The following is a 10,495-nucleotide window of genomic DNA, read 5'->3' as shown; positions in this document are numbered from 1 at the left end:
GCGCCACCATGCCCAGCTGATTTTTTGTATTTTTGGTAGAGATGTGGTTTCACCATGTTGACCAGGATGGTCTCGATCTCTTGACCTCGTGATCCACCCGCCTCGGCCTCCCAAAGTGCTGGGATTACAGGCGTGAGCCACTGCGCCCGGCCGATGCATACTATTTTAAATGTTTTCTATAACAAGCACTTATTTCTTTTCTAATCAAAACAAAAAATTGTAACAAGCATTATATAACCCAAAGGACTCATTACATATACTCGATTCCACCTCTACCTTCTCCAACAGAAAAGCAGAGGGTGCATATTCTAATAATGGTGGTGGTGGTAACAATAACAACAATAATACAGCACTTACAATGTGCCAGGAACTGTTCTGAGCACTGTGCATATGACAACTCATTTAATCATCACAACCCTATAAAGAAGATCACATGATTATCTGCTTTCCAGGAAAGGAAACTCATTGAATGACACAGGAGAAGAGGATGAAGCCAGGAACCATGCCCAATGCAGCTCGGCCCATACTCTTAAGAGTAGGAACTGACACTAAAGGTGGTTTTATCTCCCGTCCAGCAAAATCAAAGGCAGAATACCTATCTTACTCATGGCTGTAACCCTGGAAACCTACCCACATTACAGCATCAATAAACGTATATTTCAAATTACGATTTTGGAAAAGCTACCATACAGTTTCTTCCCCAAAGGAGGATGATGGACCTTTCTAGTTTCAGCGGAGGAAAAAAAGGTCATGAACCAATGGCCCCAGGCCATAATCTGAATGTCCATCTCCAAAATTCTCAAGAGAACATTAGAGCCAAGAGTAAACATATTCCAAAGAAGGTCACGTTAAAGAATGAAAACAAAGAGGTAAAAATTTAGTAACCTTTAGTTTCCTAACTAAAGGAAGAAAAGGAGCGGAGTAAATATTCAAATTAGAACACAGTAAAGAATCAGTTATTTGGAAAAGCACCCAGCACCAGCATTGAAAACCCAGGAAAAAGGACTCTACCCAACTCACACTGGTGATGAGGAAACTCTAACATGCCTAAATTCCACACTTACCAAGCATCTGTTAACTCAAAATAGTCAGAGGCATGGATTTATTGCTCCTGAATAAAACAAGCACACAAAATCCTAACCTGCTCCTACAAAGGCTGACTTTGTGCACTAGTAAACTATCATTTCAAATTAAATTGTAAAAGTCAATTAACAAAAATAACAAAGTGTTCCTGTTTTCTGTAAGAACATCTCCCAGTCTTAAATAACTTTTTTTAAAAAATCCTGAGACATACTCTTGCTGTTGCCCAGGCTAGAGTGCAGCGGTGTGATCATGGCTCACTGCAGTGTTTTACTCTGGGGTTCAAGTGATCTACTTCAGCTTCCTGACACTACAGGTATGTGCTACCATGCCTGGCTAATTTTTTAGGTAGAGATGGGGTCTCACTGTGTTGCGCAGGCTGCTGCTCTCCAACTCCTGGCTTCAAGTAATACTCCCAACTTGGCCTCTCAAACTGCTGGGATTACAGGTGTGGGCTACCACACCTGGCCTTAAATGTCTTCATGGTTCATAAATTCAAAGCTCCATTCCAACAATCGGTATCAAACCAATACACACCTCTAGTAGTTTTATGGATTTATGGTCAATGTTCCTAATAACCTGCTTGGTGGGTTTTTAACAACTTGCTGGTTGGGGCCATACTCACCTGTAGAGGTGGAAGGCTGAGCTCCATCATCACTGCCATTGGTTATGCTTTTGGCAGCATCTTCAGCTTGTTTGGGCCCCACTTTTTCCGGGGCATCACCAACAACTTCAAATTCAACATCCTTTCCTAGGTCTTCACTGTAGGAAAATCACAAAGGTCACAGCTACAATCATGTACAAAACAAAGGAGCAACAGAGAGAAATCCTGTTGTTCCACAAAGCTCAAAGCATACACTATATGTACACACCAAATATCTGGATTCTAATTTTTAAAAATTTTTTTATTAAAAAAAAAAAATTAGAGATGGGGTCTCATAATGTTGCCCAGGCTGGTCTTGAAATCCTGGGCTCAAGTCACCCTCCTACCTTGGCCTTGAAAAGTCCTGGGATTATAGGTGTAAGCCACCCATACCCAGCTCTAATTTTCTTTTTTTTTTTTTTTTTTTTTTTTTAGTAGAGACAGGGTTTCACCGTGTTTGCCAGGCTGGTCTCAAATTCCTGATCTCAGGTGATCTGCCTACCTCAGGCTTCCAAAGTGCTAGGATGCTAGGATTACAGGCATGAGCCACTGCGCCAAGCCTCCTCCAACTCTTGATTCAGTACTCAAAATATCCTAAAATCTCTGCATTCATATGGCTTACCTTTTGAGTACATTTTCTGTAGACTAGCCAGGCAGATATTTTAAGAATATAAATTTGATCATGTCACTCTGGTGCTTAAGGCCATTCAATGGATTTTCATTGCTCTTGGGATATATGCCAAATTCCTTATTATACACAGAATTACATGATTTGCCCAGTTTATGCATCAATTCCTCATATTCTTTCCCTTATTCTCAGTGTTTCGGCCTCAAGGAGTTCCTCCTAACGTATACTCTTGGTTCTCTCCCATCTCAGAGTAGTCTCTTTTCTTCATATGGGAGTGGAGAAAAACTTCTATTCATGTTTTAGATTTTAGCAAAAATGTCTCAGGAAAGTTCAAATCTTGACTTAGTAATTGTGTAACCTTAGACAAGTTATTTAACCTCTGTGATTCTTGATTTTCAAGTTTATAAAATGAGAAAAGCCTTCCTTTTAGAGTTGTTGTAAGGACTAAATTAGATAATATGTATAAAAAACTTAAAGAAACATTTGGCACATAGTGAATAATATTTATACAAGTAGAAGCTGGAGAAGGAGATGCTCAATATATAACTGCTGAGAGAGAATGCACAAATTAAGAGAAGAAAGAGATGGTCATTGAAGGTTCTGTGGGTAAAGAATTTCTTCCTTTCACTAATTACTTTGTTTTAAAAGTCACTTTCATCTAGTTAGATAGATGGTGAAAAGAAATTGTACTGATTTCAGCAGAGCTCAGTGGTGTGTACCTATAGTCCTAGCTACTTGGGAGGCTGAGGCAGGAGGATAGCTGAGTCCAGGAGTTCAAGACAAGCCTGGGCAACAGCAACAAAAAATTACTGATTGCCTATTGTGTGCTAGACATTGTGCCAGTACTAGGTGGTTCTGATTTTAATAGATGTTAAAAAATGAGTAGGCAGTCTTGAGGACAGAGGGAAGAGTTTGAGTTGAGATTTAGCCCAGGGCAATAGAAGACGGGTTAGAAGAGTGGTAGGTGCTAAGATTAGACAGGTAAAGAAGGGACCCAGGTGATGGGTCCTAGGGCAGAGAAATTGTAACTTAGTCCTGGGTATAAACTGGTAAGCCTTCTGAGGCTAAATATGTCTGAGAAGATTAATGATATCTGGGCTTCCCTTTCTGTTGCAGAATTCTGGGGAGACATTGCCAAGGAATTTTATTGGAAGACTCTGTGCCCCGGCCCATTCCTTCAGTACAACTTTGATGTGACTAAAGGGAAAATCTTCATTGAGTGGATGAAAGGAGCAATTACCAACATCTGCTACAATGTACTGGATCGAAATGTCCATGAGAAAAAGCTTGGAGATAAAGTTGCTTTTTACTGGTAAAAATATCTATCTTATGCTTGATGGCAGATAAAAACACTCACTTGATACTTACAACAACCTAGTAGAGTAAGCATAGTATCATCAACTTAATGTCTCAGGTGAGGAAAAATACCTCAAGGAAGTTACATGACTTCCTTCAGATCACGTAACTAGTATGTGACAGAGTTGACAAAGCCAAGTGATCCGACTTCTAGTCTAGTGTTCTTGGCTTTGCAGTTGAAGAGGAAGAAGGGACATTGGCAAATGGAAGAGAACAGGACTGAGTAGCTTTCTTCCTAATTCTTGCTTTGGAAGACAAGTAGTATTGGGTTTTTCACTATTGCTACTACCACTATCATTATCATTATCTTTTAATGAGCTGTGTGCCAGAAACTGTGCTTAAGTGCTTAACAAATATTATCTCCTTTGATGCTTACAATAATTATGAAAACACTATTTGTTTTCTTCACTTTGCATAGGTGAAAACTGAAATTATGAGAAGTCAAGTGACATATCTGAAGTGAAACAACTAGCTAGAAGCAAGGCTGATATTCAAACCTAGGCAGTATAATTACAGAGCTTACTCTTAACCATGACAGTCTATTATTCCTCTAATTTCTTATCTTGGCTTCTAAACAGCTTTGTAAAATAGTAATTCTTAGTTTCATTTTACAGGTGAACAAATGAAGCATTGAAGGGTTGTATAGTGAATAAGCTCATATAAGTGGTAGAGCCAGGATTCAAACTCAAGTCTGTCTGACTCCTTGCTTGTACCACTAGACCATGCAGCTTCCCCAGCAGGAAATTTCTAAGACTGCTTCTCCCAGGAAGAAGCAGTCTAGGAGATAGCTGTCGAGGAGATACTACTATACTGAACCCAAATAGGACTTTGAGTTCCAGTAATTGGGGTATTGGTTCTGCCTATGAGCACTCAGAACTGATCTACTTTTTGTTTTGTTTTGTTTTGTAGGTAGGATCTTGCTCTGTTGCCCAGGCTGGAATGCAGTGGCACAATCCTGGCTTACTGCAACCTCTGCCTCTGCCTCCCCTGCTGAAGCCATCCCCCCATCTCAGCCTCCTAAGTAGCTGGGACTATAGGCATGCACCACCACGTCTGGCTAATTATTTGTTTTGTATTTTGTATTTAGTATTTTTTGTAATGATGGGGTTTCGCCATGTTGCCCATGCTGTTCTTGAACTTCTGAACTCAAGTGATCCACCTGCTTTGGCCTTCCAAAATGCTGTAATTAACATGAGCCACTATGTCTGGCCTGATCAATTTTTTGAGCTAGCCAATAGGAGCAGCTTGGATGGTTCATGGGAGAGTTAAATTGGAGCTCACACAATATCTTTGCCTAGTTTGTGTGATATAGTGAGAAGAGCCTTGAGGAGACAGGAAAATTTAGGTTCTCCTTCTAGCTCTGTCATTAACATGCTGTATAACCACAGAAAAGGCATTTAGCTAAGAGTTTCTACTTCCATAAAATAGGGATAATAATTCTATCCTTGTTTTTCTCATTAGGTTGTTATAAGAATCAAACGAGATGATGTTATAAAAGCACTTATTTATTTATTGGAAAACACTGTATAAGTGTGTGTGCTCTGTTATTATATTACCATTGCTCAGTTGGGGGCTACTTTGCCACAGAAATTCACTGTCTGTTGTGTCTGTTGAGACTCTCTTTAGCTTTTGCTCTAGAGCTTTATGCTTGGGCTCCAGCCAACGCTTGGGCTCATTTCCTAGGCTCTTTAAAGATATTCAAAGGAGGCTGGGCATGTGGCTCATGCCTGTAATCTCAGCACTTTGGGAGGCTAAGGCAGGAGGATTGCTTGAGCTCAAGAGTTTGAGACCAGCCTGGGCAACATAGTGAGACCCCATCTCTATTTTACAAAAAAGAAAGAAAGAGGCTGGGCATGGGGACTCACACCTGTAATCCCAGCACATTGGGAGGCCAAGGCAGGTCGATTGCTTGAGCTCAGGAGTTTGAGACCAGCCTGGGCAATGTGGTGAAACTCTGTCTCTACATAAAAGACAAAAATTAGCTGTGCATGGTGGTGCACAGCTGTAGTCTTAGCTACTCAGAAGGCCGAAGTGAAAGGATTGCTTAAGCCCAGGAGGTGGAGGTTGCAGTGAGCAGAGATCACACCACTGCACTCCAACTTGGGCAACAGAGCAAGATCCTGTCTCAAAAAGTATTAATAATAAAAATAAAAGGCCAGGCGCGGTGGCTCACGCCTATAATCCCAGCACTTTGGGAGGCTGAGGCGGGTGGATCACGAGGTCAAGAGATCGAGACCATCCTGGTCAACATGGTGAAACCCCGTCTCTACTAAAAATACAAAACATTAGCTGGGCATGGTGGCACGTGCCTGTAATCCCAGCTACTCAGGAGGCTGAGGCAGGAGAATTGCCTGAACCCAGGAGGCGGAGGTTGCGGTGAGCCGAGATCGTGCCATTGCACTCCAGCCTGGGTAACGAGCAAATCTCCGTCTCAAAAAAAAAATAAAATAAAATAAAATAAAATAAGAAAGCAATAAAAAAGAAAAGAGAAAAAAGTATTTTCAAAGGAAATGCCTGTATCTGAATTTGTTCCCTGGTTTGAAAGAACTCAGGTGCCTAATGAAAAACAGAATATACAGGCCAGAGTTTTCAATCACTGGAGAATTTTCCAGAATCCTGAGGCCCTTTCTTTCTAGAGACACCAGTTTCCCTACTACCCTTACCTGAACAGGCTCTGGAGAACCTCTCTTTCCCCATCTGTAAAATGAGAGGAGTAGACTAGATCAGCGTTTTCCAAAGAATGCTTCAGGCACCACTGATTACTGGAGATATTAGTAGGGAGCTTCTTAATTCATAAAATGATTGAGGCTGAGAAACACTACATAATAAATTGCCTTTGTGTGAGATTCCCAATATATATTGGCATAGTAAAGTCTCCAAGAAGTCCTACATTAGAGATACCTGATTAATTTTGTTTAACGTAGGATTTCCCGAATTTATTTAAGCCCCAAACACTTTTTGCCAGCATGCTATTAATACCACAAGAAGCAGTATCCCATGGGATAGCCACTGGGGAAGCACTGAATTAAATAATCTCTAAATTTACTTCCAGTGCAAAATTCTGTAACTCAGTAACAAGGCATCCTCACTTCATTTTTACATTGGTCACTCCCTCCACAAGAATTGTTAAAGATATTGGATACTCAGGGCTGCATTAGGCATTATGAGTAGACGGGTAAAAAGGCAGGAGACAAGTACTATTAAGCAATTATTATTTAATTATTTTATGTTTATAGTAAAGCAAAAGCAAAATACAAATAAATCACATTTTATTATAAGAAAGTAAAGTGCAATATGCCAGATATGGTTACGTCCTTTTGTTGTCTCTATATTTTTAAATGATACACTTATACTGCTGTTCTTAGTCATTTTTAAAGAAAGTATTGATTTCTTACTATAATAGATGAGAATTTGGTTCTCATATACCTCTCTAACTTCCTTCTCTCTTCTTCTCAATATAATTACAGTTGTTTTCTAGTTAATTTAAAATCAGTTACATAAGAATAGCATACTATGGTTATATTTCCTTTTACGTTCAGATTTTTATTTACTCTGAAGTTAATAATTGCTTACCAGGCCGGGTGTGGTGGCTCATTTCTGTAATCCCAACACTTTGGGAGGCCAAGGTGGGTAGATCACCTGAGGTGAGGAGTTCAAGACCAGCCCGGACAACATGGTGAAGCCCCGACTCTACTAAAAATATTTTTAAAAATTAATGCCATTTCTTACAATTTTTAAAAAAGAGAGAGAAAAATATATATATATACATATATATAAATTAGCTGGGTGTGGTGGTGCCCACCTGTAGTTCCAACTTCTTGGGAGACTAAGGCAGGAGAATTGCTTGAACTTGTGAGGTGGAGGTTGCAGTGAGTGGAGATCGTGCCACTGCACTCCAGCTTGGGTGACAGAGCAACACTTTTGTCTCAAAAAACAATAATAATGAAAAAATAATAATTGTTTACCTTTTTTTCTTGTGCTATTTAACCCTTTACCATATATTTAATATTTTCCAAATTCACTATCATGTGAAGTTCTCCTTTTCCTCCCAAAGTTCTCCCTCTTGGAGCTCACCTTCTTTCTGCTCTAATTCTTATTAATGCTTTTAAAAATGACACCTTTTCCATGGTTTGCTCCAATTGACATACTTCTTACAGAACCACATTATGGCTTTCTTCTTAAATTTATGTCATTTAGATAGCTGTGGTGGCATTAACAAGCCACATTTGTAGCTTGTTTCTTGTTTTGGAACATGCACTGTATAGACATTGAAATTATCCACAAAGGAAATGGTGCTCTTAGGAAAGTACTCCCATGATCCAAAATAGAACCATATTAAGCAATAATGTGGCCTTTAACTTTTGCCTTGACACATTGCAAATATTCATGGAATAGTGGTATTTTTAGAACTTGAAGTGACTGTTAGAGTCCATTGAGGCCAACTCTCTTCAAAGATTGGTAGATTAAAAGACAAAGAAGCTAAGTGATTTGCCTAAGTGTTGTACACCTGTTTGAAGATAGAACCAAGACTAATTTCCAGATATTATCACTGCTAGTCAACTTTTTTTTTTCACTTATGGTACTACCTCCTTATTCTGGTAGTCTAGTACTTGGCTGTGACAGATAAAAAGAGAAATTAGTTGATTTAAATTAACTTTAAAGTATCAGATAAAATGTGTTATTAGATTTAAATGTCCTAGACCCTAGTCTCATGGAATTTACATTCTATTTGGAAAGACCAAATAGATTGGCTGGGCATGGTAGCTCACATCATAATCCCAGCACTTTGGGAAGCCAAGACAGGTGAATCACTTGAGGTCAAGAGTTCGAGAACAGCCTGGCCAACATGGTGAAACCCCATCTCTACTAAAAATACAAAAATTAGCTGGGTGTGGTTCCGGGTACCTGTAATTGCAGCTACTTTGGAGGCTGAGGCAGGAGAATGGCTTGAACCCAGGAGGCGGAGGTTGCAGTGAGCCGAGATCACACTTTTGCACTTCAGCCTGGGCAACAAGAGTGAAACTCTGTCTCAAAAACGAAACAAAACAGATAATCTATATGAAAACAGCCTGGGCCAGGTTCAGTGGCTCATGCCTGTAATCCCAGCACTTTCGGAGGCCGAGGCAGGCAGATCACCTGAGGTCAGGAGTTCAAGACCAGCCTGGCCAACAAGGCAAAACCCTATCTCTACTAAAAATACAAAAATCAGCCAGGTGTGGTGGGCCTGCCTGTAATCCCAGCTACTTAGGAGGCTGAGACAGGAGAATTGCTTGAACCCAGGAGAGGGAGGTTGTAGTGAGTGAGCCAAGATCATGCCACTACACTCCAGCCTGGGCAACAGAGTATGTTATTGGTTAAAGAAAAGCCATATGTAAATAAGGTTGGTTTTTGTTTTTTGTTTTTCCCTATATCATATTCGTTCAAAAAAAAACTAAATTAGGGTACTGTGCTGTACCAAAACAGTAATTATAACAGACAGTAACAGGATTACTGAATTAACAATGAGAAAGAGAGAAGTGTATCTGTTATGTGAATATATGCACCACCCTGGATACACAACAGAGTAGTAACCTGTGAAGCAAACATAGAATATCCTCTTAGATGTTGTTCCTCATAATGCACTGACAGAATTCACATAGCTCTTAATGAAACAAGATTGATGTACATACATTTGATTTTGTCTCACTGTCAGTTAACTGTAAAGTTAGAGAGAAAAACGAAAAAAAATTAAAAGAGTAGATACATGTGAGGGTTTGTTTTATTCTAAAAAGCTAAGTCTTTAATTATAACCATTAACTTGCTGTGGGTTTATTGCAGTGATTTTCCAAGGTTAATTATTCAGGATTTTTTGAACTGACTGAACTAACTTGGTATTTTTAAGTTGACTTTTTATATAAACTTTATAAACCTTTTATAAAAAGGAAACTATACCATTAGTATAAATGGAAATCATTTTATACATCATAACTAGCAGGTAATAAATTAAAAAAAAAAAAAACCTGAAAAGAATTATGGGTCAGGCCGAGCATGGTGGCTCACCCCTGTAATCCCAGCACTTTGGGAGGCTGAGGTGGGCAGATCATGAGGTCAAGAGATCGAAACCATCCTGGCCAACATGGTGAAACCCCATCTCTACTAAAAAATACAAAAATTAGCTGGGCGTGGTGATGCGTGCCTGTAGTCCCAGCTACTTGGGGGGCTGAGGCAGAAGAATTGCTTGAACCCGGGAGGTGGAGGTTGCAGTGAGCTGAGATTGCGCCACTGCACTCCAGCCTGGTGACTGGCGACAGAGCAAGACTGTCTCAAAAAAAAAAAAAAAAAGAATTATGGGCCAAACTGCAAAGAGCTACTTACACAAATAGTTCACAGAAAGGAGAAAGCCTTATAGGGAGGCAGGATAACATAAAGATTAGGAGAATGTGTTTTGGTGTCAGACTAACCCAGTTTGAGTCCTATTTTTGCCACTAATTAGCTATTGGTCTTGGGCAAGTTACTTAGCCTCTTTGAGGCCCAGTTTTCTCACCTGCAAATGTGGATAAAAATATCTTTTATCTCATGGAGTTGTCAGTTTTGTAGGATTAAATAATGTGTCAAATTCCTGGCACATTGACTGCACTTAAATATTAGCCACTGCAATTATTTATATTGGGACACTGAAAAGACCAGGCATGTTTAGAATAAAAGATTTATGCAGGGAACAATTTATTCATTCAATAAATAGTTACTAAGAACTTATTATAGGCCGGGCGCGGTGGCTCAAGCCTGTAATCCCAGCACTTTGGGAGGCC

At 39.7% G+C, this 10,495-nt stretch overlaps 1 protein-coding gene across 4 annotated transcripts in view; it reads left to right on the top strand.

Moving 5' to 3' along the window:
* The window catches only part of ACSS2 (acyl-CoA synthetase short chain family member 2), a 54,353-nt gene that overhangs the window by 4,290 nt on the left and 39,568 nt on the right, over positions 1 to 10,495 (top strand). For all 4 annotated transcript variants that reach the window (XM_017513741.2, XM_017513751.2, XM_017513762.2 and 1 more), the window contains exon 2: positions 3,468 to 3,663. In XM_017513741.2, coding sequence (XP_017369230.1) covers positions 3,468 to 3,663 — 196 coding nt within the window. The remainder of the gene's footprint in view (positions 1 to 3,467; positions 3,664 to 10,495) is intronic.

Source organism: Cebus imitator, unplaced genomic scaffold, assembly GCF_001604975.1.
Source record: "Cebus imitator isolate Cc_AM_T3 unplaced genomic scaffold, Cebus_imitator-1.0 Scaffold18, whole genome shotgun sequence".
Lineage (NCBI taxonomy): Eukaryota > Metazoa > Chordata > Mammalia > Primates > Cebidae > Cebus > Cebus imitator.
This window is presented reverse-complemented; position numbering and strand designations above follow the sequence as displayed.